Below are 27,141 nucleotides of genomic sequence, written 5' to 3'. Positions count from 1 at the left end.
TTATTGGTTCATACACAAAGTAAAGCAAATAATATAAGCTAGCTTGATGCTCCAGCAACATTCTCATTTACTAAGAGTCAATATTTTGAAAAATGAACCAGTCCTTGAGCTGACAAGGGGTGTTGGGTGTAATTCAAGGTTGAGATTAGATTGCATCAAATCGAGGATTGCATACATATTTATTTTCGAAATATATAATATGCAAGAATTTTAACAACCCAAAAATGATACGTACGTAAATTATCTATACTAGTAAAAAATTATGAAGAAAATTACTGAAAATGAATCATTTAACTTCTATCAATATTTTATGTTACAGTTTTTTATTTTGTTTTTGCAGATTAAGAACAATGAGGGAATGAAAATACACTAAATGCGAGCACTTATGTAGTCAAAAATTTCCTTATCATCCTTTTTTAATCAACTTATCACTGTTCTGGCAAAGCTTTTACATTTGAACCAAGACTCCACCACAACAATTTTCTGATTTACATCATACCTATATTATTTCACAATTATTTCTTCATTTTCTTTCCAGCAAAAAGAAATCGCAAATTATCACTCTATGCTGTTCTAGATACAATATTACAACCTAGTTTCAATTTTTCATGGAACAAATATTAAGACTAACCTACCTAAATTTTCTAATTTAAGTATTTAACACAAAATAACTCAAGCAAATAAAGCTACACAGACAAGGCACTTCAAATGCATATTGGAAGCTGAAATCTTAATATGATTGGAGCTTAAGACAAGTACTTACATCACATTCAATCTGTCCGGGTCGCTGAGGATAGGTAGTTTCTGCCATTCCCAGCTGAGACTGGAAAACAAGTTACATGCATGAGATACATTAGCTTTTAAGTATGTTCATCTATGATGGTACCTTATGGAAACACAATTCACAATAATTTAAGAATGGCTACTTTCCTAAGATGATAATACTCTTCTTTCTACAAATATTATTCAGAATTAAATTATTAGTTCTGCTAAACGAGTTCAAAAGTAGTCCTCCTGGGTTCTTGAGAGTAAACAAAAAGGATGCATTCACTTCTGAAAGACTCAAACATTTACTTATCTTTGTTACACACATAAAATGTAGTGGATGAGCATAACAAACAGACAAATGTGACTCCAAAAACTAAGAATTTGAATTTGAGGAAACTGCAATTATGAAGAAAGTGAAGCTAAAAGGCTCTAAGAACAAACAGAAAAGAGACTTGAGGCTACAGCGACAGAAAAGAGAAATGAAAGAGTTTGGACATGTACATAAAACATATATTCAAGCACAAAACCCGAATATCTATAAGGGGCAAGCAATATAAAAAAGTGAACACTATGAGAATAACCAAAGTTCACACTAAACCGACATATAACCACAATCAATTACTTAATATTCGCTCAGATTGAAAGATGTAAGTTACAAAAATATTATTATCATTCCATTTTCCAGGTGGGAGCCCTGCAATATTATTATGTACATTTACCCTCCTCATAGCGCACTAAATGGGAACCGCCGCGTTCCATATTCCAGGTGTTAATACCAATAGATTCAATCTATTATGTGACAGTCCCATGTACCAGGTTCCGATACTAACATCCTATTTATTTAAATAAAAAGAAGACTCCATCAAAGAGGTGTAGGCAATCAACATTACCATTGGGTTTGACAGCCTCGGGTCAAAGGCTTGATAAACAGGTGCAGCAGGATTTATAAGTCCAATATTCAGATTTGCAGCTGAGGATGCCAAGACAGAAGGGCCTAATGCAGCAACAGGCGGATTAATTGCTGCACCAAAGTACAGGCATTTGAAATGGTTATTTATGAAATATGAAAAAGTATGAACAAGCGATAACATACACATACCTGTCCTGTCAGGATGATTGTAGCGGCAAGAGGAACCATACTTGCAACTGGTTATGTAAATGCCAAAGTTTTAGGGAGCTACAATCAACTGAAAACTTCTATTGAAAAACAAATAACGATATATCAATACTTACCTGCCAGTTTTCATGTAGAATGGACAATCCACTTCCCCCTGAAAGAAGAGATTTGTTCAGTGAAAATCCAGATATTTAAAAATAATGAAGGCAATGAATTAGCAGATGAAATGTTCGTAATCGACTAGTACTTTATGTGCATCATAGATTATTTTAAAAACATTGAAGATTAAAAAATAATAGTTTTTAGTTACAGAGATTGCAACCTGGCAAAGGCCTGAGTTGCAAAGCCAGAGAAAACCAATCTGCTCAGGCAAATTGAAAACCATAATTTCCACTGCTATGATTACCAATTAGTGTCACAGGCACCATACTGTTGTAAACAGTCCAAAACAGCATATACAGCCAGAGAATAACGGAATAAATGGGAAGACTTGAATTATGAAAAATTGGTCCAAGGCATTCCTTGTATGAACAGAGAATGTACACTAACAGATTCAGTAGAGCATTAATACCAGTCTAACAGGAAGCCCTTTACTATTTTGAAATAGTGGAGATGTAAGAGTTGTTTGCGTATCTACTGTTGCCCCCTCCATCATAAAACTTGTTTGTGTCTGTTCAGCAGTATGACTCAGTTCACCTGACAGCTGAATCTGGATATCTTTCGGGTGATCGAATTTACATGCAGCACCAAATTTACATCTTCCAGTTTTCACATAGAACTGCATAAATATAAAGGATGAAGTAAGCCATAGATAAATGATGTATTATGTGAATGTAAAAGATGAATATCTAACCGCACACGGGGGCTCTGACGGCCTATCAGGTAAGTCAGAAACACCAGCACTTTCAGAGGAAACCTTTGGATGATTAAACTTGCACCTTGGACCAAACTTGCATCTCTGAGTTTTAACAAAGTACTGCAGTGTATTCGAATTGAAAAGACTTAGAAAATGCCAAATGCATCAAAGGAAAAGAGGAGGAAAATGAATATTTGCAAATTCCACTCACTGGACAATCTGGTTCTCCTGGTCTCTCGGGAAGAGTTTCGTTTGTAACATCTGGAACCTAAATCAGGCATGAACCGACCATGTTTGTCATAGTCATAATGAGTTAGTAAAACCACTTCATATTTATGAATTAAACTTGCTAGATGATTATATTTCACCTTTGTGGCAATTTTTTTGCCAATATAGACAAATTAGAAAATATAAGCATAATAAAAAAAAACCCAGATACAGCTGCCATATTTAGGTCAATACATGAAACAACTGGAACACAGTTGTTATCCTAGCATAAAAGTAAACTGTCCATGCATTTTTTAAAGTTTAAACACATAATCTCTCACACCGAACTTAAACTTCAAGGGCACTGGGTACTACCAAGGTAGTTAAAATCGAGATTTTACTTAGGATCGGGAGAGGAGTCAAAGATCGTAAATATAGGATCGTAGCACGACTCGTAAGATCCTACTTAACAATATATATACACAAAAATTCATATATATATATATGTTACTATATATTAAGATTTTAAATAGATAAATAGTATCCAATATAGATAATTTCAAAAGCTTCACTTATTTAAATGTTATTTTTCTTCTAGGTAATTATATGTTTTAGTATAGTTAATATGGTCAATAAACTGATTTAGAGATCAGATGTTTTTATATTTAAAAAAAGTAGTTTATAAAAGAAAGAAGAAAGGATTAGAGACCTATAGCTAACAGGCCTCCTTACACAGATAGGCACAAATGGGCCTGACCCAGTCCATTCCTTTACACTTTGTTCAAACCCTAATAGTAGCTTAGCCGTCTCCTTCTTTCTCCCATTTGCATCAGAATACAGAAAAGAGAAATGGAAAGTGAAGAGAGAGAAACGGGAAATGGATCAAAAATAGAGAAATGGGATTACAGAAGATAAAAGAGCACGGCAGGCTCGTCGTTTCCGTCGATCTTACGCTCCAACACGGCGATTTCACTCGATTCCACAGTGGTCGAGCACGAGTTGAGATCAAGCACGGGTTAGCTCTTGTAAATCGTAAAATCGTGCGATCCCACGAGCGGGATCGCGATTTTAACTACCATGGGTACTACTAGAACAAAAGTAGATTCACAACTTAGTAATAAAATCGTTGTAACATTGTTAATCAGTTGACTACAATGACCATTTCATAGATAGGTATATATTAACTAGCCCAACTCCAAATAAGTGAAAAAGTTGACAACAATCATGTGACAACACTCTTTTCTGACATAAGAAACTTCATTAGAAGCAATGAATGAGGGAAAATATGAAAAAATACCAAGAAAATATCATTTGACCTCATTGAACAACAGATACAAAAAGAACTCAGGGAAACAAAAAAGATATCTTCAATCTCTAGGCTTATATAGACTCCTTTTTTATAGGTCAAGCACAAAAGCAGATTACTAAGCCATGGGCAACCAATATATGTACACAGCTATAATATTTGCTTCAAGAATTGAAGTTCGAGGAAGTACAATAGATGCAACTCAAATGTGACAATCAAGCTGCCTTACATATTGCATCCAACTCAACTTTTTAATGAGAGGACTAATCATATAGAGGTGAATTTCCATTATATCCCCCATAACATCTTATCAGGAAATTTCTCTATTACTTTTGTTTGTTCAAGTAACCAAGTAATATATGCCTTTACGAGTTTCTCATAAGTACTCCAGGTCTGAAGCTAGTTATGATTATAACAAGCTATGTGCATATGATTTACATGCTCCAACTTGAGGCACAGTGTTGAGATGTTCGGTCTAGTTATTAGTCTTTCTTATTATTATTATTAGTTTTAAATTTTTATATAGCTGTACTGCTATTATTATTGTATTAGAAAAAAGAACTCCATTAAGAAAGAAGAGGATATACAACAACTGTACTTTTTTGTAGAATGCTACAATTGTACTATCATACGGGACATATATGCACCACTTTTATTCTATCAAAATTTATAAATACTTCTTCATACACTGTTGGACACTGACATACATAGATATCAAGAATTTTATGACAAGTGTAATAAAATGAAATAGTCCAGGTGAAACTAATATATAATATAGCACTCATATATTCATATATGCTCAATTCTATAATTTTGTGTAAATATAAAATAGTGCGGATACATGCTATGTTGCAATAACCAGTAGTAAATGTACTATAAAATAAGATATAATATTAATAGGCATAAATAATAACAATAAAAAGTCACCTCTTTCCAATCTGGGATTCCACCCTCAGGAACCCAAATAGGATGGTCAAACTTGCAGCTCTCTCCGAACTTACAGGTTCTTGTGAGCATATAGTGGGCACAATCCTTCTCTCCTGGCCTCTGTGGATATATAGGCAAATTGCTTCCACTTTCGTATCTAGGGCGTTTGGCTAGAGGGCTTGTAGAATACCAAGCTTCATTTTGCCCAATTGTGTTTTGGATACCCAAAATGGTTGGATGGTAGAGTGCTATAGTGCATAATAGAAGAGTATATACAAGAAAACCAAAGCAAATTATACTGTTACTTTATAAGTTTGACTTGGAAAATAATTTTGAACAAAGAACAAACATTTAGTAAAATATATACAAGCTCATTTTAGACAAAAAACATAGGCTATGTAAATATAATGTAAGTTTTGTATTAACAATGTGATGACTGATGTTAATTGTGATTGTATAAAAGCTCTACTAAATATATGTTCAATAAAATTATATAGAAGTATATCTGGCACACAACACAATATATTCCAGAAATTATGTCAAATAGCAAAACTATGCCTTTTTGAAGTCAAAGGGTTAAAATTGTTCTGTCAGCAAGTAGTCACACACTCAAACAAGAAGCTTCTGTAGCTGTCATCTCGCTTTTACTAGCAGTACCACACATATATTCAAGATATCTTCTATATATAGCTTTTTCTCATTTGCTACAGCTGCGATTAGTTTGATTCGAGTTGCAATTCTCAAAACTACATAGATTTAATTTCCTACCTAAGCCCATGTCAGTACAGTCATAATAACAGACAATCAAATTTGACATGAAGCACTGCTTCTCGACTAGTATGTTCCGATGTACTGGTAGGAACACTCGAAAAAGTAAACTAGTAACCATGCACAAACATTTAAATGCTGTCGTTTTCATCCTAGATGTTGTTATTTGACACACATCTCAAACATAAATTTTAATTTCTTTAACAAGCTTGTTAGAAAACCGAATACCACAAACATTTACTTTGAGAATTACATGGATGGATAATTGCATTATAATCTATATTATACAAAACAACATTGCAAATTATTTTCTTACAAACAAATATTCATATATATTATATAAAATCTCAGTTATCCTCCAAACTAAAAAGCCTGATAAAATAACAGCACAACCTGACCTGTAGCTAAGGGCTAAATTATGTAAATCTATTTTCGATTTCGGTTCGAGATCCTCAGGATCTAATCGCATTGAGCTCAAACTAATCCAAGTCGAGACGAATTACTAGTATCTAATTTTTCAAATCTGAGATCTTCCTCAAGAGAACGAGCTCCTAATCACTCGAACCAACACGAATCAGTTACGCTAATCTAATCTTTAATTCACAACAATAAAGTTCTAAAACAAATTACAAGCATTAAACACAATCTTTGAAAGAATCTAAAGAATTAATTATAACTTGAATTAAAAGAAAGAAATAATAAAAGGAGAATAATAACCTTGAGAAGAAGAGCGTTTGAGGTCAAGAGAGGGAGAAGAGAACCAAGGAGAAGGTTGAGAGAACAAGTGAGAGGTAGAGGAAGGGATTCTAGAAGGAACACCAGGAGGAGCAATGTCAACGTCAGATGAAGCAGAAGACGGGAACCGGAAAGAGGTGGCGGATGCGGCGGCGGAGGTGGTGTCGGTGAGATGCCGTGAAAAGAACATAGTGGTAATCGGGTCACGGAATCGGGTCGGGGATGTTGTTGTTGTTGCTACCACTACTCTGTAGTTGGTGGGGCTGTAAGCGCGATATATGTGGTTTTACATTTTAACAACAAACTTTGTTTTTTTTGGAAAATGATTCTATATCTTTCTACCATTCATGATCAGTGTAAAATTTACACACTTATTATAAAGATTTATACATATATTGTATTATTTATTAGGATTATTTTTTTAATAATTAATAATAATTAAATATTAAGAGTTAATGTTATAATAATAGTGTATAAAATTCATAATTTATATATCTTTTTCTAAAAAATAGTATATGCTATATTTTATTTATTAATGATTAGTTTATAATTAATATTTATTGTGGAGGAGAAAATTAATATGAGGATATAAATTATAATTTTTTTTGTTATGTTATTGTTTCTCTTAGATATTGTTTTAGTTGTCTGTGAGTGTGATTGCACACTACCTTTTCAACAATGTGTGACTTAAATTTGTCATCTTAAATAGAAAATTGATATTATTATTACTTTAATATCTATGCTTTTGTAGGTATTATATACTTAGTATATCCTGTATTGCTCTTTTTTTATGGTACAAAAAAAATGAAAATTAGTTTTATTTGAGAAGATGTAAAAATTACTTTCACGTGTATAGACTATTATGCTATAAAATATTAAATAGTAATCTTATTGCTGTATTCTTAAAGGGGAAAATCTATTTATTTATACTGGTGTGTTGACGTGCCTATTAACTTGTTTTCCTATTATTTATAATGTGTAGTTTGTATGTTATAAATGTCAAATATAATATTTTGTGTTAAATATTTGTAATCTACAGTTGAATTTATTCGATTGGTATAAAATTGAACGTTCATATTCTACATTAAAAAACTGATAGTTATAATGTAAGAAAAAAGAAATAGTTAACCAATTAATATCGAACATATATTGGGTGGAGAGGAACATTGAGTTATATATGGTTCTTTTGGTAAAAATTAGAAAACAGTGATGGCAAAATAGGGAGAACCACAAATTACACCACGGTGGGTGGTTATTTTAGGTTTTCCCCTTTATAAGTAGTATAGATATAAAAAAATCATTTTCTTTCTCATGCAAAAGGCTTCTTTTAATATAAACTTTTTTTATGACTACTTTTGATTTATTCATTTGTCTAACTCATATTTGTAATTATAAGAAAATCAATGATGCCAGATGGTACGACGTATAAATGGCAAAATAGTCGTGTATTTCTTTTTTGTTTGACTGACAGTATATATAAGTGAATATAGATAATTAAATATTTAAAAGTCATGTATCTTATACATGTAATATCACGTAAAATTAAATATCACTAAATTTTATGTTTGTAAAGATTTCATGAATAATGAGAAATTAACAATGTTGGATGGTATACATTAAAATTCGTGAAACGAGGTAAGAATGACCTCTTACACGTGAGTATCACGTGAAGAATTACCAGCCACTAATCTTACTTGTGTAAAGAAAATTTCACCAAAAACCTATTTTGGTAACATATTAATTCATCTATCAATAATGTTAGATGTTACATATTAAAATTCATAAAAAACTTATGAATGACATAATCGTTGTGCATTTCCTATGCATTTGATTGAGATGAAAAAAATATTCCACTCTAAATCTTACGTTCATAAAAGATTTTTCAAAATATTTTCTATGTGAAATAGAAATGTTAAATAAAATCATAATAGCTAGATGAAGTTAATCTTACATTCATTGATATTTCTCTGAATTATTACGAGATGTGTACATCTTATAATCATTACTAAATCTTAGGAAAAAGTATTAGATTTTTTTTTGAATTATATGAGTGAAGAATGAATATGTTTTAATTCTTAGATTTTAAACTCGTTTTTTATTTTTAAGTTATTTAAGCTTTTGTTTTTATTTCAAATAAATTTTTAGATTATTTTATATTTTCAGATTAGCTTATCAAGTTATATTTCATTTAAATTATTTTGTAACATATTTTCCATTTTTTGATGACCTAAAACTCCATTAAAAAAATTCGTGAAAAGGATGAAAAAAAAACATAAAAAATAATTATAAGACCAAATGAAAAGCAAAAATAACTCACAAATACCAGCAGATTTTTGCAAAGAACTAAAGATCTTACAAAAACCTATTATTGACGAATATCAAGGTCCGAATAAAATTCATAAAAAAATAATTAATTGGATATTAATTGTAAAAGAATTTAAAATCTACTTACCGTTCATGTAAGGTTTTTTACACTATTGACACATTATCCACATCAACTATAATTAACACATGAACGGGTATGATTTACCTCATTACAATGTCAGTATACATATTAAGCTTTCATGCATTAGATCAGTGATTCCAACAGGTTTAACCTTAAACCAGAATTTGAGCTGTTACCAACACCTAAAACTGTTTGTTTCAAAAATGGCTTGAGATTGCTGTAAAATCTCTTAGCTTGCGGTACTTCCATGATAAGTTAGAGAGATTCCCTATAGGTTTCAGTAACTTCACATAGATTTTCTCAAGTGAAAACGTTGGACCTATTATGAATTTGAAAACTCTAAGTCTGGATGGGTTGTTAGAGCTTGAGCATTTATGCAAAGTAAAACCTGAAATACATCCAATTCTTCAAAATATTGAAACCCTGAGACTCATTTTTGCGCTAAAATATATATGCTATCATTGTTATGTTATTTATCATTAGATGCTGAATATCTTATAATTGTACCTGGTGCATAATATTGGACAACATTCAACCAATGAGGTAATTCCTTGTACGATCCCTCTCAATCACCGTAAATTTGGGACATTACTATTTGTTTAGCAGTCTAAGCCTTCCTATATGTCACCGTATAACAAAAAACGAGTGACTACCTCTTTAACTAATGTTTTAATTGGTATACCAGGATCTTCTGATACTAGTTGAACAATGCAGTTTGAGATGAAAGATGAGTTCAATTTCGTGTGATCTTGAGAAATATTAGTGGATAAACAAGTCTGTCTTCCACTAATTTTTATAATCTCCCAAATATCACGCTTCACACTTTTCGATTCCCGAAGTCTGCATTGACACCTAACACCATAATATTTGCATTTTGCAACATATCTATCTGGCCTAGGCTCATCCACATGGTAATCAACAAAATTCCTAATATGAAATTGTTTTACAACATTTATTGTTGCTTCTTTTGATTCAAATTGCATACCAACAAAGAGATCATTATCCACATCATTACTTATGTGAGTACTTCTATATAGAAAATCTTGTTCAAACTAATGCTAACGAAAAAAGATGAAAGAGTGTCATACGTTATGCTAACCGATTCACTAATGATAATCTGAACATCATCATCGTCACATATCTCAATGTCCTCCTCATCACTACAATCACTAACAATATCTCTAATAATTATTATCTACGTATAAACAAAAATATAAACATATGATATTTACATTTAAACATACACTAACATTAAATAAAATTAACACAAGTAAATGAACTGAAAAATATAAAGAATTTTTAATACAAATTACCCTAAATGTTTCTCATATGTTTTCTTCCTTCAGTGTGATTTGAGTCGGGACGGGATGCTTATATGTTGTTTGGATATCGTGGATCTAAGACACGACTTGGATCTCGTGTCTTTGGTCCACGAGAATTGCATGGAACTTGTGTGTCAGGTCCAAAAGATTGCCATGAAACTCGTGCCTCTGATGCACGACTTATAGGAGGCTAACATCGTGTAAGAAAATCATAGGTGTGGTCCACAAGATCCAAAAAAAAATATTTCATTCTCGTAATTAATTCTAAACCTACCCAAAACATGGAATAGTGTAATTAAACTACACTACTCACTTAAATTTTCCGCCTTCCAAGATATCAACGCATGTATATTCTGGAAATGGGAGAGTATCTTAAATTGGAATTAGAGAGATCCACCACTTTAGAATCTTTACAAGTACAAGCAATTGCCCACTTTATTATTATCCAACACTATTTCTTTTGTTTTTGAGTAGGTATTCTTTAGTGTTTTAAACTAACAAACTTACTCCCTTCAATTATTGGTCCTCTTGAGTAATAGTGTGGGAAAATTCTATTTTTAATTATAATTTTAAAAATAAAAATATCATTTTATTATAAATAAAATAATATAAATATCATTTCATTTTTCCAAAATACTTTCATATCTAGTATTGGATAGCACTTGCAATCCCATTATGACCATGGATTTAAAATTGAGGCATAACAATCAATAATAAAAGCACAGAAAATTCGTTAGCACCGTCCAATCCAAATTATCCAACCATCACCAATTAATATAAAGATAGAATTATTAAAATAATAAAAAAAGATGAAAAGACAAAAAGATACAACGCATACCAGATACTGATACATTACACCTTCTTTTCCCTTCAATTATTAATAGGAGAGATAAACTATTAAAGCAAAAACACTCACTTTCCATTCCTTCTTTTCAGATCAGAAAAAATAAGGCTGTAGCACTGCAATGGCGAGAAAAGCGGTTTTAATCGGATGCAACTATCCAGGAACAAAGGCTGAGTTGAGAGGATGCATAAACGACGTTTGGAAAATGCACAGCTCTCTCATCAACAGATTCGGTTTTTCTGAAGACGACATCGTCGTTTTGATCGACACCGACGACTCTTATACTCAGCCTACGGGGAAGAACATTCGTTCAGCGTTGCAAAACCTGATCCGATCTTCGGAGGAAGGTGACGTGCTTTTCGTTCATTACAGCGGACACGGCACGCGCCTCCCTGCGGAAACCGGCGAGGATGATGATACTGGTTATGATGAATGCATTGTTCCTTCTGATATGAATCTCATCACTGGTTTGTTCAATATCAGAATCAACCTATTTTAGTAACGTATTTTATTTTTATGTTAATTGTAATGTTTATTGACTTTGTTTCATCTGTAATTTTTTATGAATATGATTGAAACTTATTGCTTATTTATTGGATAAAGTTCATATCGTTTTCTGCACACATCTACCATGGCATGATTTTATCTTTTAATTATTAGATTTGCCATATAGATTACCTTAGAGTGTAATATCTATACAGTGTAAAGATTTATACATTATCACTACATCATCCATCATTTATTTGGATTTACTTTTTTTATAGAGTAAATGACGATTAAATATGAATTACGAATGATATAACAATAATAACAGTGTATAGAACTCATATATTGTTGGTGCATATATTTTTCTTTCATTATTTTATTATACATTTTTTGGTAAAGAGCTGTTGAAGATGATTCTTGTGGAAAGTGATGAGGCATTTATTTTTGTGCAAACAGATGATGATTTCAAGGAATTTGTAGATGGGATCCCTAGAGGTGTTAGGATAACAATTGTATCAGATTCTTGTCACAGTGGTGGTTTAATTGAAGAAGCTAAGGAACAGATTGGAGAGAGTACAAAGGGAGAAGACCAAGATTCTGGCTCTGGTTCTGGCTTTGGATTGTCAAACTTTCTGCATCGAAAAGTGGAGGATGCTTTTGAGTCTCGTGGTATTCATGTCCCTTCGGCATTGCGGCACCACGGGCATGGGAATGATGAAGCTGATGATAGGGATGTTGAACTCCCGCATGAGCGATACGGCTATGTAAAGAACAAATCTCTGCCACTTTCAACCCTGATTGATATTCTCAAGCAGAAAACTGGGAAAGATGATATAGATGTTGGGAAGCTGAGGCCTACGCTTTTCGATGTTTTTGGAGATGATGCTAGCCCTAAGGTAAAGAAGTTCATGAAGGTGATCCTGGACAAACTCCAACATGGAGATGGTGAAAGTGGAGAACAGGGTGGAATCTTGGGGTTTGTGGGTGGTCTAGCCCAAGAGTTTCTGAAGCAAAAGCTGGATGAGAATGATGAGGGATATGCTAAACCTGCTTTAGAGACACAAATGGGGAGTAAGCATGAGGCATATGCTGGATCAAACAAACGTGGCCTCCCAGAAGGTGGAATTCTGCTGAGTGGTTGTCAAACTGACCAGACTTCAGCAGATGCAAGCCCTGCAGGAAATTCTGCCAATGCTTATGGTGCTTTCAGCAATGCAATTCAGACTATACTTGAGGAATCTGATGGTGAAATCACGAATCAGGAGCTTGTTCTGAAGGCTAGAGAGAAGCTGAAGAGGGCTGGTTTTACTCAGCAACCTGGACTCTATTGTGGTGACCATTATGTTGACGCTCCTTTCGTCGCTTGATATGTCTCATCTTATGCAGACAAGGTGAATCATGTGTGTTGTTTTCTTGTATGCTTATGTATCACTGTGTGTTTGAGGTGTGTTGTGAGAAATGATGTTGAACAAAAAGAAATGTTTACTTCAAATATATTTTTTCAAATAATTATTTATGATAAAGTTCAGACTGTGGACTACATGTAATACAACCTAGCCATCTACCGATTTTCACTTTCTCAATCGTCTTTACATATATACAAAATTGAATTATATGCAAAATGGGTCATAAATGAAAAAAATCACTAAAAATGAGACTGCACAATTGTGTAGTATGGTGCAGAGGATGAGTCCTCCCCCTCCAAAAATTCAGGACCAGTGATGAACCTTCTCCTAGAACATAAAATTGCGTAGGGGTAAAACTTACCTTCTCCTAGAACATAAAATTGCGTAGGGGTAAAACTTAGTCAAAAAAGAAGAGGTGTAAGCAGAGTCTGTCGTCACAGGTCAATCATCAATTTCTTTAACCCATGCTAAACGTGCAAATGATGTCAAGCAACCACTTAGTTGAAACTTTGTTTAGCAACCACTTAACCACGGTTGTTTCAATGGGTGTAAAACACATCCTTCAGTTTAGTTTTTACAATGGGAAATATATTAAGTAATTCCTGAAACTACCACGGATCAGAAAGATATCAGTCACAACCAAAGTGTAAATGATGCATTGATTTAAAAAGGAATGGAAATGTTACTATAATAAATGACTTCAATTTATAGGATAATCAACATTCAACACCATCTGCTACAATTTTCAGTTTTTCACCTTACAAACTTCTCCATTTCAAAATTCAACTCATATCATCAGACCAATTAGGACAAACTGATAAATAAATGCACAAATATAAAAATTTTGCACCTGAAAATCTGTCCTTTCTAACTATACTTTTTTTGGTTTCAGGCATCTTAGAAATGGCAAGGGCCTTTTCTATGGTTCCCCAAAGAGGAAGAATGAGGCCACCCAAGACATTTAGTTCCTTGAATCTTCTGCCAACTGTACTGAAGTTGCCAATCTTACACTTGGGATCATGCATGCACTGCCACAAATGTCAGAAGAAGTGAAAATGTAAGATAATATACAGTCAACAAGTATTAAATATTTGTCTCACACTTAGTTGAGTAAGTTCATAATTAAATCCATATTTCATTTTATCATAGATGCATTATAGCATAGCTATGTACCAATGGATGAGGTTATAGATGGAAGAGATAATAGAACAAGCAATGCAAACTTTACTATAAGCAACCCATTGGTATGTGCATGGTTCGGTTCAGTATATGACAATTAGGCCACTAGTTTACAACCATTAATAAGTAACAATATTCCCTTATAAGACACAATTTCATTATTGTTAGGGTCAACAAAATTATTAAATCCATTCTCTTTTAATTTTTTAGGGATGAATACCGTAGCTTGCAACAATTATAAATGACACGAAATAATACTTAATGACGGAGTCACGACCTGGTCACTCTCTTTAAGACGTTTCGTGGCACTGCCGAAAATGTGCAAGCAGACTATCAATCTCGTCATCCCCAGGATAAAATAGCTCAAATCTCTGTTATCAAATTATTACTGCACTGTAAGAACCAATCTCGAATATACCCACCACAATATAATTATCAATGTCAATTCTCGAAATTCTCAAAATATGGCTAACATTGCAAATTCTCGAAATATTCTCGAAATGCACACAATTTGGCTACCTGTGTCAATTCTTTTCTCTCAATACTGACTACCAGTGTCATTTCTCGAAATTCCCACAATTTGGCTGACCGTGATTGTGACTGTACCAATTCTTAGTGCCACGGAAAGAAAGAGAGAGAAGTTTGCCGGAAATGCATCAGCAAAATATACGAGGGAGAAAGAAAAGGTTGAATGAAAATGCATTCAACCTCGTTACATGATTTCTTCTTCATATAGATAGATATAGGATCTATGGAGCAATTACTTATAAGTACATTTTGGGGGAAAACCTTTATTTATAACATGAAATTTTTTCCATGTTTCTCATCTCTCCACTGTGAGACTTGGGAGTAGTTTTCTTTTAAAACTTTTCTATGTGAGACTTGAGAGTTTTTAGATTTTAACACATATATCCACATTCTTATCTCAACTCTTATTTCAGTTCAGTGTCATTTAATTAAAAAAAAAAATTAAAAAACATATATCAATATTTTTTAAGTTTGTTCTATAAATCTTTCCTTTTTCATCTAAATCAATTAAGTCATTTTTATTTTCTTCCTATATTTTTTATTTTGATTAACTTAAGTGTATGATTTGAGAATTATAATTCTTTAGACCTCACCAAAATCTAATACCACATTATTATTATTTTGTTATTCTTAGGGTTTTAAAATTGTTAATTTAAATAGGAATCAAAACCAATGTTATTAAAACTGGTTCGGATCGGCCAACCGTCTCATAACTGGTACGAAACAAGTGTTGTGCTGGCTAAGCATCAAAACCGGTGTAAACCGGAGAAAAACCGGTGAACCATGTCAAAACCGTTGAACCGGCCGGAATTTGATTGAACCGTCCGGTTCATACATGTAATTTTAAAGAACCCTACATAGGCACATAACTAATTGGCACATAGAATTAGACTTTGGATTTATTAAAGTTGTTTGTTTATGAGAATTCTTACTTTGACTAAAAATATGAATTATAAATTTGAGTATCTACATATTATATAATTTTTGTTACAGGTTTACACACACATATATAAATATGTATGTCCGGTTTAACCGGTTTAATCTCATGCGGTTTAATTACTGAACCACTGGTTGAACCACTAAACCACTAAACCAGTACCCTCGCCGGTTTGATGACCGGTCCGGTTTTAATAACATTAATCAAAACAATAAAAAATATTATATTTACATAGATCAAGCTTCAACCAAAGACAATCTCTCATGGTAGTGGCACAAATTGAGATGACAAGATCCTATGTAAAGTAACACTCTAATATCATGTTTTGGGTCAAGTTCTCTGGTAAGGAAAAAAAGAAGATTTAATTGATGGATTCACTCAAAAATTATAAAATTTCCTTCATAATATATTGGTGTATATCTCTTTCATTTGACTTTTTAAAAAAAGAAAGATCAATTCCAATCAAACAGAGGACCCACAGGCCACAAGTCGTGGAGTTGAGACTGAGAACAAGGAACTTCACATGGTTGTTTCAAATTTTTAAATAGTATCATGGTGTATTAAAAAAGAATATGTTTAAATAATATTTAGATAGATAGAGCACCTTCTTCCACTTTCCTTCTCTTACTTTTTATGGGGATATTATCTTTCCTTTATTCTATATTTTCTTTTTGCTATGGGGAATATTATAATCCACCATCTTTCAAAGGGTACAATATGTTATCTCACAACGTATATCATTCTATATGTTATGAGCTTGTAATTAATCAAAAAATATTTAATAATTAAATTTTAATTTAAATATATTTTTTTGACCAATAGCAAACTGCACACGAAGTGACACAAACTCTAACACAAAAAATATTAGAGGTGACAAAATTATTCATAATCCACGATCCATCCAAATTAAATTCATATGTGAGAGATAATGAATTTAAATAGATATAATCAAATGAATAATATTAATAACAGATGGATTCAAACCTATCCATATATCCAATGAGTATCCATGAGTATTTTTTATTTTGGTGGATATCCAATCTATCCAAAAAAAATAGTTTTTCTCATAAAGTAAAACACCAACCCAATTTTGTTATGCAAAGTAAACGTACAAAATATAAATCAATATTATTGATACCATATCGGTCAGAGTAGTGATATACTGATATGATTGTTCAACTAGTGGTTCACTATTAAACCATGTATCGGTGGAGTTAGATATTCATATATTTTATACTAACATTAATGTTAAGAAATCAATAAAGAAGACAATAACTATTTTTACTTATAACACTTGTTAAAAAATATATATTATAGACCATGTTTTAGATGTATAAAAAATATAGTAGTTGTATGTTTGATCATTATACAAGTATTTTGGTAAAAATAAATCATTTTCATTAAAAATTAATTTTAAATGAAACTAGTCGGTACGACCAGTACGATTCAGTTGAAAACCGATCATTATGATCGGTACAGTTCAATTGAAAACCGGTCAGTGTGACCAGTTTTTACCACTATAATTGTATGACCATTATAAATGTTGTATCGAACGGTATTAAGACTAATTCACCGTTTTACCGGTTGAATCAACCAACACGAACCAATTTTGATATTAGTGATATAAACTATTATTTTCCTAACAAAAAAATCATTTAACAATATTAGTTTTTTTATCAAAGCATTCTGTCAAATATTTCAGTAAGGATTGATATAACATTTTGTGTCAATGATTGAGCACATGAAAAAATGCATTATTGCACAATATAATATATCTGACCTCACCTACACTGTTATTTTTCAGAGTTTTCACGTATAAATTTAAATATTGAGATTTGTTAAAAAGTGTTTTTAAAAAAACACATTTTAAAAATGTTAATTTAAATTAATTTTTAAAAATAATTTATTAAATAATAATTTTTAAAAGGATTTTTATCTTTCAAAAATGCTTTAATTCATATTAAAAATAATGTATTGGATATATATTCATCCAATCTATTAAAATGAATATATTGATTGAATGAATGAATTGAATAATTTAGAAATATGATTTTATATATTATGAATAACTTTTCATTCATTTATTATGATCCAAATTCATATTTATCAAATTGTCACCATGATGGGGTTAGTGTATAATTCTTTGGAGTGATTTTCTATACTTTTGTCATGTGCTTCTGTACCATCTCATTATTATTACTGTACTAATACACAACTTTCAAAATGATAACAAAGTAAGGAAGGGGTACCTTCTTGCCAATATTCCTATGAGATTAATCCAAACTTTATTAATAAGAGTGATGTTATTGAGTGATGATTCTAGGATCTAGAGGAAGGGTTATAACATAGGTTAAAATTAAAATAATAAATATCATCAATTAAAAAAATGAAAATATTGATTTTAAAATTATAAAATTTAAATATATTTAATTGAATAAAATATATATTTTATAACTAATATCTATGTGATTTCACATTTTGAAACTGTTGAAAAATATTTACTTTTTTGCCAATATTGTTGAACACTTCTTACCAATTATACGTCACTAGATAGTTATTCATTCACACATCTTCCATTCGATTATACAATCTATCTTTTACAATTTTCATAGTTGAAATCTCTTTTTAAAATTGTATTGTTAATTTCAAAAGAAGATAAATTAATGAGAAACAACGTGTCTTCCACCTCCAACCAACTTATCTTAAGATTATTTATTCATTTCAAAGAAGTAAATTTCACAATATTATGCATACCAATGATGTAAGTCTCAAGTTGATTATCAAACATCATAAAATCAGTTGAACAAAAAATCATTTGGTTAAAACTTTGCAAATTCAATCAGTTTTGTCATATCAAAACTAGAGAAGAAGTCAGCTAGACTCAAACAAGACATACAAAGAAGCAGCTGAGTATTTGTCTTGGATATTCGATTATGAAGTTCCTCGAGTTACATATCTATAATATTATAAAATAATTCAATACAATAATGATTCTTTATTTTCATGAAGCATGTCATGTCATGTCATTTACAAAAGAATAAATTGTGGGCTTGTAAAATTATAAGTAAGAGTGTAATATATATGCAATGCTTAAATATTTATATACAGTCACCAGATAATCTACTATTTATTTGGATTACTTTTATTTTGAGAGTGAATGATGATTAAATATGGATAATAGATGATACAATAACAATGTATAAAACGTTTACACTCTCAATATATATATTTTTCTCTATAAATAATATAGATTTTTTTCTCCCACAAATTTCCAGTTGCACACCCTCAACATTCACAAGGAGGATGATATCATCAATTCACACCCTCGACATTCACAAGGAGGATGATAACATCCTTATGAACCATATGCTAGCAATTAATTAAACCTTCTTTTTTTTTTGTTCCCACAAGGTATTCTCGCACTGGAGGCAATTCTATCCGAGCCGGGTACATCACAAGTAAGTGAGGCTAACTCTCCCAACGGACATTTTTTCCATCCACAAGACTCGAACTCGATTCTTGCTTAAGGGGAATCAAACATGTACCTGAACCAACGCCCGTTGGTTAATTAAACCTTCTTTGAATGTACATCCTCTATACCAGAGAAAATATACCAGAGAAAATATTAAAGTAGCTAGACACAAGTATTGATGATGGTGGGAAAATTGCAACTTGTGTTTTTTGAAAGCAAGCTCAACAAATTCCGTAGTTCTCTCGGTCCTAATTTAAGAAAGAGCATAATTAAATCCGTATTTCATTTATCAGCATGTTTTAACTGAAATATTTATAGCTTCTTCAAAATATGTAGAAAGTATGTTTCTCTGGAATATATGCGCAAATCATTTCTTAATCATAACTACAAAAAGTCTTTTTTTGTGGATCCATCTCACATCAATAACTCACTCTTCTACCTATAGATAGTTTTAAATAAATTTCCTTTGCAGTGTATACTTGAATGTCAATTATTGGAGGATTCTTTGGCCATTTAGAGGTTAATTTACCTACTAAAATATCTCGGCCTCTACCACAAATCCCATAATCACAATTTCATTTTTTACCACTTATGATTATTGTGTTTTCTCTCCCAAATGCCTTTAAAAGATTTGTATGCACCATATAGATTGTTTCAAATCCACATAATCCTTCTGCAGTCAAGTATATAATTTAAGCATAAATTTAAAAGGAAAGTAAACACAATAAAGAATAATAGAGAGATCATAGAGATGTATTGTAATTCAACAACCATTTGTGCTGGCAAAAATCACATGAATAAAAGTCTGTTGGGTTATGTCTCAAATTCCTTTTACCTCGTAGTACCACGTTGGTTGTGGTGGAAATATATATTGTTAGTCCACATTAATTAGTAGTGGAAGAAAAATTACTCTAAAGTGAACCTTATACATAGCAAGGTTCTTATACATAACAAAATATTATTACTTCAAAAAAATCAAAGGACCAAAATATATTGTAATTGAAAACAATAGCTCACTTTTAGTTATAGTGACATCTCTTATCTCACTAACGTAGGACTCTTCCTTTAGTTGATGACACATATTCTCTTAAGACAGAAGTACCAAAATTAGTAATCACTTTATTACATACGAGATTTAAGACAATCTTTGACACTGATACTAAATTACAATGCCAATATATAGCAAATATTTGTCAAACTTATATAACAACAATCACATCAATGATCCATCTAATTGAAGGGTTACAAACCAAATAAGTTATAATTGAATGTATGAAGTTTGGGGCATCCGGAGTGACCTTTTATTATATGATATATTATTGGAAAGATGAATCAAACGATCAATCTAAGACAGCAGTGGCCATTAATTCTGCCTCCAATCTACTCTCCAAAATGAAGCCACATACCTTCTCTTCCCAATAAGAGACTTGGAAACTCACAAGTGCCAAATCCACAAAACCAATGAATCCCTTTTGGAAGCTTCTTTGTCTTCTCCTTTTGTTGATCACAAGTTGGTTGTAGCATCATATATCCATTTAACATTGAGAAACACTCTGAAAAGTAGACATAGAATTCAAGTATTAGAATGGGAAAAGGGGAAGAACCATTTAGGAAACTAATACACCAAAGTTCATAAATAATCTTAGATCTAAATATATAAGATGAGAGAATAGCAGCTTACATATTTTTAGTACATAAGTCTTTCCCATCATCTTCAAGTAGCATAATATTTTAGCACAAAATATTAGTTGAGGGGATTTAGGGATTCATCTTTTACCGGATAATATATATTTTTTCCGAGCATGAGTCTATTATAGTAATTGAGAAAAAAACAATTATTCTTATCAAACTCAACTACACTATTAATTTGACCTAAGTCTAAATAGATCGCTTCCTCTAAGGATATATTTTATAAATTTAGAAAATTGAGAACCTTATGCATTGGACTGTCCATTTATAAAAAAAATATTGATTATCTATTCTTGATAGGGAAGTAACTAATTGTGCTCTACATTTTTTTAAACTCCAAAATAAATGATTACGGTTTGTTAAATGTTGCCTAGTAGGGATCATGGTAGGTGGGTAATCAACAAAGACAAGAATGATAGAAGTGTGTACATAAAAGAGAAAAATAGAAACCACAACTAGAGATCATGAAACTTGGTTGTGAAAGAAAATTTACCTCGTCAAACATTTTTCTTATAGTAGTATTAAGTTCACCTTCCCAACGCCATGCATCATCTGCTGCTTCTGTCACTCGTACTTTTGTAAGCTTTGTTGTAATCAAGTTACCATGTGTGAAAGTCTCCATTCTGGGACATCCCATCACATGCAAAGTTTGCAGTAATGGGAACTTGAAGATGAAATTCTCCTTGCAAAAACTTGTTAGAGCTGGCAAGTTTTTCAATTCTAAATGCTCCAATTTCATAAAAACAATCTCACTTCCATCACTATCATCCTCTCTTGCCACAATTTCCTCTACCTTTTCACAATTGTATATAACCAACTTTCTTAGTTTAAGGAAAGTTCTCTCTGCTACCAATGTTATAATATTTACCAACCCAGAACATTTGCCTACACATAACTCATCTAAATTCTGAAATTGCTGCAAGGTTGAGGACGAGATTACAATTGTCAATCTGGAACATAATGTTAATCTCAGGGTTTCAATATTTTGAAGAATTGGATGTATCTCAGATTTCCCTTTGCATAAATGCTCAAGCTCTGGCAAAATATGAAGACTTAAAGTTTTCAAATTCATAATAGGTCCAACGTCTTCACTTGAGAAAATCTCTGTGAAGTAACTGCATGCCACCGTAAGGTTATCAAGATTGGTAAATCTTTGAAGGAAACCTATAGGGAATCTCTCTAACTCATTATGAAAGCACTGCAAGCAAAGATATTTTACAGCATATAAATCATCATCATTGCAGATATTCGTGATGTCCTTGCTGCGTAATCCTAATTCACAAATTCTGGGGATAGCCTGTATGAGGAGCCAGTTAAATAAGATTCAGGTGAGTATAGACACTAGTGGTTAACAATACGATCAAGCCTATAGAAAAACAATATGATACAATATTAACTGCTAAATTTCATTCTCATGTTATGTTTAATGAAAGCAAAGCATGAGAGATTTGATAAAATTAATGCATACCTTTAGTGAAGAAAATAGAGGTTGACCATGAAATGAGACAACTTCTTGGAAGTTTTGAGATTTCGATTGGAACAATTCCAGTTTATTACAATAATAGACGTCTAATATTTCTAAGCTCGGACAGTCCAAGGTGTGAATTCCAGGGTAAAAGCTTTGAAGTTCTCCCAGAAGCCAAAATGTCAATGATGTTAATTGTGGGAAAACAAATCTTGGATGTTCCTCTACCATTTCACTATTTGAAACAATGCTCTCAACCCCACAGTCTTTTATTTCAAGCACTTGTAGTTGCAGAAGCTCCATAGACACATTGTGTAACCCTTGTGTTTCAAATATAACTTTCAATGCAGCACAATTACTTACAACCAATGTCTCCAGATTACACAAGTTATTTAGCACATAGGATGGAAATATACTCGGCAACTTCTGGCAATATGAAATTTCCATTTTAATCAGCTTTGAGAAGGGATTTGATGCCAATTCATCATTGTATATTGCCTTCAAGTTATCCATGTGAGAGACCACCAGTGTTTCTAAGCTTGGGAATTTAACCTACGAATAGTGGCATTTATGGTTTTTTCTTCATTAGATACATAGTTAACAAATATAAAAGGGAAGTAACAAATTAGTTTATGTGTTAAAGGAAGTCTTACCTTCTCCTGGGTAAGTGGATTCAAAGCTGATTGAAGATTAACAAATATATCCTCCATCATTTGGCAGTCACTAATTTTAAGATACCTTAGTTTTTCAAGTGATATAGCCATCGATAATGAGAATAGGTATTTTAAGCCACCACAACTATCAACTGTTAAATGAGTCAAATTTTGAAGGCAAGACGGAATTAAAATATCATCCCACAATTTCAATGTGTTGATGGAAGACAGCGACAAAGTTTCAAGGTTAGGCATCCCAACCTGCTCACATAAGCAATCTTGCCATGTTATTTAAGTATAAATCAATTGACACGAGAAAATAAAACAAGAAAGTTAGTGCTTACCTTGTCAGAAAACAATATCAGTGGATTTGACAAGTTATCCTTGTGTTTTGCAAGGTTGCTTCCAGATTGTATATCTTTTGTCCACTCCTTAGAAGAGAAACTAATAAGGTTAGGCAAACTCTCTAGCTTGATGGAATGTATCTTTGGGAGGTTAATTTGATCATGATCTCCAAACTCTTCATCTCTTTGTTGAACAATAACACCAGTCATGAATTTGCAGTCAGAAACTTCAATTTCAAGAAGTTGGGGAAGGTCTGCAGCCATGGAAAATGAGAAAAGATTTTTCAACTTCTCACAACCTTCAACTTTGATGACTTGAAGTTTGGTAAAGATATGATTTTTTACTTGCCCACAATAAATTTTCTCCAGATTAATAAGATTAAGGATGACAAGAGACTCCAAGCAAAGGAATGATTGAAAGGGGATAACCCACTTAGTTGAATCAATGATGTATAATATCTCCCCACTATTTTGAATGAGTAGATGGTTCAACTGTGCAAAACCTTCTTCTCTATTGAATTCTGGAAGGACATTTCTAGCACCTTTAACTTCAGCTAAGGACAAATCTTCAACTTCATTCAATAACATTTTAATTCCATTATCTAAAGAAGTCATTGTAGTTGATCTCATGTTCAACTTAAGTGTTCTTAAAGTTTCAGAATAGCCAGCATAACCCCAACACCATTTCCATCCATCACCTATCAGAATCTTGTATTTCTCTAGCTTCCCAAATATGAGCAAGCCTCTTGGAATAATCGAAATATCTTGAATCTGCGTATGTAATGATCTGAGGTGATTTAGCTCTCTTAGCTCACCTAGACTTGCATTATTGCATTGCTCACTACCCTCAACCTCCCATTTAAAGCAGCAACTTCCCATATGGAGCTCTTCTAGATATTTCAAGCTTGATATAATATTTTTAGGAATTATTCTAAGCCTTGTACAATTGTTCAAATTCAGTCTGCGCAAATGAGTTAGTTGCCCTATTTCCTCAGGCAACTCTTCAATCTCAGTATCTTCAAGACTAAGAATCTCTAAACTTGTTAGTTTTGAAATAATAGTTAGGTCGTCCAACATGCATCTATATAGACCCAATGATCTAAGTCTTGTCAAGAGACCGAATGATGAAGGAAGGGAAGGAGTACACATCATTCCTCCTAAATCTAGAAGCTTCAAATCACTCATTCTAGAGAAAAAGTGACTCGGTACTTTTAAATAATTGTCTCTACTACAGAGAAGAAGAATCTCCAACTTAGGACACTCCAAAATTTCTGGAAGCATAGAGATATAACACCAATTCAAGAAAATGTGTTTAAGATTTCTAAGTTGATCAATCTTTGGCCACTCTTTCAAATTAGTGCAGTTTTGCTTTAGAAAGGTAGGTTGAACCCTAGATGCAAGTTTGGCAGCTCCCTCACGGATCACATCATGCATTCTAACCCATTCTCTTTCTCCTTCAAGTAACAAAGAAGATGCCTTAAGGTCGTAAATCAGTTTGTCAAGTTTGTTCCTTGCATCTGCCAATGTTTCAACATGTTCAAATAGACCCACACCCCAACCATACACAAATAAATCTTCAATGTGGACATAATTTTCTCCATGTGAACCAATTAGCAAGAATAGTGACTTGTGTAGACTACTTGCTAAATATTTATAACTCAATTCTACAACTTTATTTTCCAGAGAAGAATATTCCTCATGGTCATATTTGGTTAACTGTGAAAGGACACCCTTCCAAGCACATAGATCCTCTTCATTTTTCAAGGCCTTTCCAACAGTTACTAACAAGAGTGGCAACCCCATACATGCTCCAGCTACTTCTAAAGCAGTAGGTTTTAGATACTGTTTTTTAACAACATCACTTGTTGCCTTCTCAAACAAGTTCCAACCCTCTTCTTCATATAACACATTAAGTCTAAAATTTGTTTGAGTGCCCATCTCTTTCTTCAACACATTACGATCTCTAGATGTCAGCAATAACTTGCATCCTTTGTGTTGATCACCAAAGGGAACACCCACTTCCTTCAGATCAATTTTCTCCCATATATCATCCATAATAACAAGAACTTTTTCCTCTTTTTTTATCTTATCCCACAACTCTCGTGCTCTTCCTCGTGGTGACATCTTATTCAATTTCAGGCTCAATCCATCAGCTAATTGGTCTTGTATTTTTTCTATTTCTGGAGATCTGGTTACCGTAGCCACCATCACAGCATTGAAAGAACCACCATGTTCAGCTTGCCATGCAACTTCTTCAATCAGTGTAGACTTACCCACACCACCCATCCCATACACCCCAATCACGTGCATGTTATCATCCTTCAACTTTTGCATAATCTCATTCATGATTAAGGTTCTTGACTGCAAGGCCTCGTAACCTCTATCAGATGGAGAGAATGCTACTTGTAAACGAGGTGGCGAAGATATTAGAGGCATGTTAATAGACTCATTCACTTTTGTTATGATTTCAGATATTATCTTCGCCTTCTCAGTGCTATTCTTGCTTAGCTGATGCATTATCCACAGGTTTGGTAATGGCCCATTGAGACACCCAACTCTTTCATTATCTTCATTGTTCAGAAAATTGTTGGCCTCAGTAATAGCACCACCTGCTTCTGTCAAAATGTTGCGGACAGCCTCAAATATCTCTTCCCCCTTTTGTGTAGCAGCATTGACTCGTTGTTGCAGAGTTTGTTTGGCTTCTTCCAACTTGTGTAGTTGAGTTTTGAGTTTGTTGAAGTTGCTATTGTGGAAGATTATATAACTAAGCTGAGACCAAATAGGCCCAGCTGTACACTGAACAATCGGAAAAACAATTGACTTAACGATCTCCATGGCCATCACTTGCTTCTTATACCCTCACTCTGTCACATAGACAGTTGAATGTTAGAATCATCAAAGGTTACAAAACAAGTGAGACACTTCTTCTTTCAAAAGGGTAAGGATTCACCATAGATACATGATTCTCATTTGTTTGGCCAAATAAATGTTTATCATTATCAAATAAATAATGGATTAATTTAATTTTTTCCATGTATAAATTTGTTTGGTTTGATTTAAGAAAGGATTGGTACATGCGTATTAACTTATTAAGCAAGATTCATGGTTACTTTGCATTACAATCCAAAAGATACACCATGTAGTACTAGAGAGGGTTCTTAAATAACAAAGCTATCACGTAGACAATCTCAAGATATAACACTAATGAAGATCCAAGAGAACAAGCTTAATACACGTGATAGATCAGTCTTCTACACTAACAGTAAGAAGATACCCAATAAAATACTAATAGTATGAAAATGATCATGATTCATGAAATGTAAATGCACTAGGAATATAAGAATAAAATATTAAAAAGTTACTATGAGGAATTTTTTTACGAGAATTTATAATTAAATTTTTTAATAAGGTTATCTAAAGGTAATAATATTTTAGTAACAAGAGTAATTTTGAAAAATATCCTATAAAAAAAATACTAAAAGAATGTCTTATTGAGATAACATAATATATGAATACGGTGTATTACTATGCCACAAAAAAAGTTCAATAAATAACGATTCACATGAAGGACGTACCTTTCGTTTCGTTGTTGTGTCTGTGCTTTTAGAATAAAACAAAAGTGAAGCAACCAAGTATTGAACAACACAACAAGTTGACAGAAGGAAGCAATGGATGCCAACCTGATA

At 32.4% G+C, this 27,141-nt stretch overlaps 3 protein-coding genes and 1 long non-coding RNA gene across 7 annotated transcripts in view; 2 read left to right on the top strand and 2 right to left on the bottom strand.

Moving 5' to 3' along the window:
* Positions 1-7,015, bottom strand: part of LOC109352000 (zinc finger CCCH domain-containing protein 37-like) — a 7,954-nt gene extending 939 nt beyond the window's left edge. Inside the window, exons 1-9 of one of the 3 annotated variants that reach the window (XM_019593757.1) lie at positions 6,667-7,015; positions 5,182-5,429; positions 2,953-3,009; positions 2,739-2,861; positions 2,457-2,663; positions 2,002-2,039; positions 1,868-1,914; positions 1,659-1,789; positions 764-823 (exon numbers count right to left, since the gene is read on the bottom strand). In XM_019593757.1, the coding sequence (XP_019449302.1) occupies positions 764-823; positions 1,659-1,789; positions 1,868-1,914; positions 2,002-2,039; positions 2,457-2,663; positions 2,739-2,861; positions 2,953-3,009; positions 5,182-5,429; positions 6,667-6,874 (1,119 nt within the window). In that variant the 5' untranslated portion in view covers positions 6,875-7,015. Of the gene's footprint in view, positions 1-763; positions 824-1,658; positions 1,790-1,867; positions 1,915-2,001; positions 2,040-2,456; positions 2,664-2,738; positions 2,862-2,952; positions 3,010-5,181; positions 6,543-6,666 lie in introns of all 3 variants that reach the window. The other 2 variants (XM_019593758.1, XM_019593759.1) reach the window with 2 other exon arrangements.
* Positions 1,924-21,549, top strand: LOC109352005. The gene is made up of 3 exons (XR_002108312.1): positions 1,924-1,934; positions 7,885-7,890; positions 21,432-21,549. It is a non-coding gene; the product is annotated as an uncharacterized LOC109352005 (long non-coding RNA).
* LOC109352001 (metacaspase-5-like) lies at positions 11,330-13,356 on the top strand. Its single transcript, XM_019593760.1, has 2 exons — positions 11,330-11,763; positions 12,239-13,356. The coding sequence occupies exons 1-2, from the start codon at positions 11,418-11,420 to the stop codon at positions 13,147-13,149; spliced, it is 1,257 nt and encodes a 418-aa protein (XP_019449305.1). The 5' UTR covers positions 11,330-11,417; the 3' UTR covers positions 13,150-13,356.
* Positions 20,747-27,141, bottom strand: LOC109351999 (disease resistance protein At4g27190-like). 2 transcript variants are annotated; one of them, XM_019593755.1, is made up of 6 exons: positions 27,031-27,141; positions 23,456-26,319; positions 23,112-23,372; positions 22,462-23,010; positions 21,487-22,290; positions 20,747-20,857 (listed from the first exon to the last, which is right to left on the bottom strand). In XM_019593755.1, the coding sequence occupies exons 2-6, from the start codon at positions 26,294-26,296 to the stop codon at positions 20,840-20,842; spliced, it is 4,473 nt and encodes a 1,490-aa protein (XP_019449300.1). In that variant the 5' UTR covers positions 26,297-26,319; positions 27,031-27,141; the 3' UTR covers positions 20,747-20,839. The 2 variants fall into 2 exon arrangements, with proteins under 2 accessions (XP_019449300.1, XP_019449301.1); XM_019593756.1 differs by having other exon boundaries at positions 23,456-26,321; positions 27,038-27,127.

The sequence above is a fragment of the Lupinus angustifolius genome, chromosome LG07, assembly GCF_001865875.1.
Source record: "Lupinus angustifolius cultivar Tanjil chromosome LG07, LupAngTanjil_v1.0, whole genome shotgun sequence".
In the NCBI taxonomy this organism is placed as follows: Eukaryota; Viridiplantae; Streptophyta; class Magnoliopsida; order Fabales; family Fabaceae; genus Lupinus; species Lupinus angustifolius.
This window is presented reverse-complemented; position numbering and strand designations above follow the sequence as displayed.

Bases quoted from the DNA above. Each gene is read 5' to 3' on its own strand.
- LOC109351999 (XM_019593755.1), bottom strand. From the start codon at position 26,296: ATGGCCATGGAGATCGTTAAGTCAATTGTTTTTCCGATTGTTCAGTGT. The intron at 23,011-23,111 runs GTAAGACTTCCT...CACTATTCGTAG, and splicing joins ATCCACTTACCCAGGAGAAG to GTTAAATTCCCAAGCTTAGA. The intron at 22,291-22,461 runs GTATGCATTAAT...CTCCTCATACAG, and splicing joins CTCTATTTTCTTCACTAAAG to GCTATCCCCAGAATTTGTGA.
- LOC109352001 (XM_019593760.1), top strand. From the start codon at position 11,418: ATGGCGAGAAAAGCGGTTTTAATCGGATGCAACTATCCAGGAACAAAG. The intron at 11,764-12,238 runs GTTTGTTCAATA...TTGTGCAAACAG, and splicing joins TGATATGAATCTCATCACTG to ATGATGATTTCAAGGAATTT.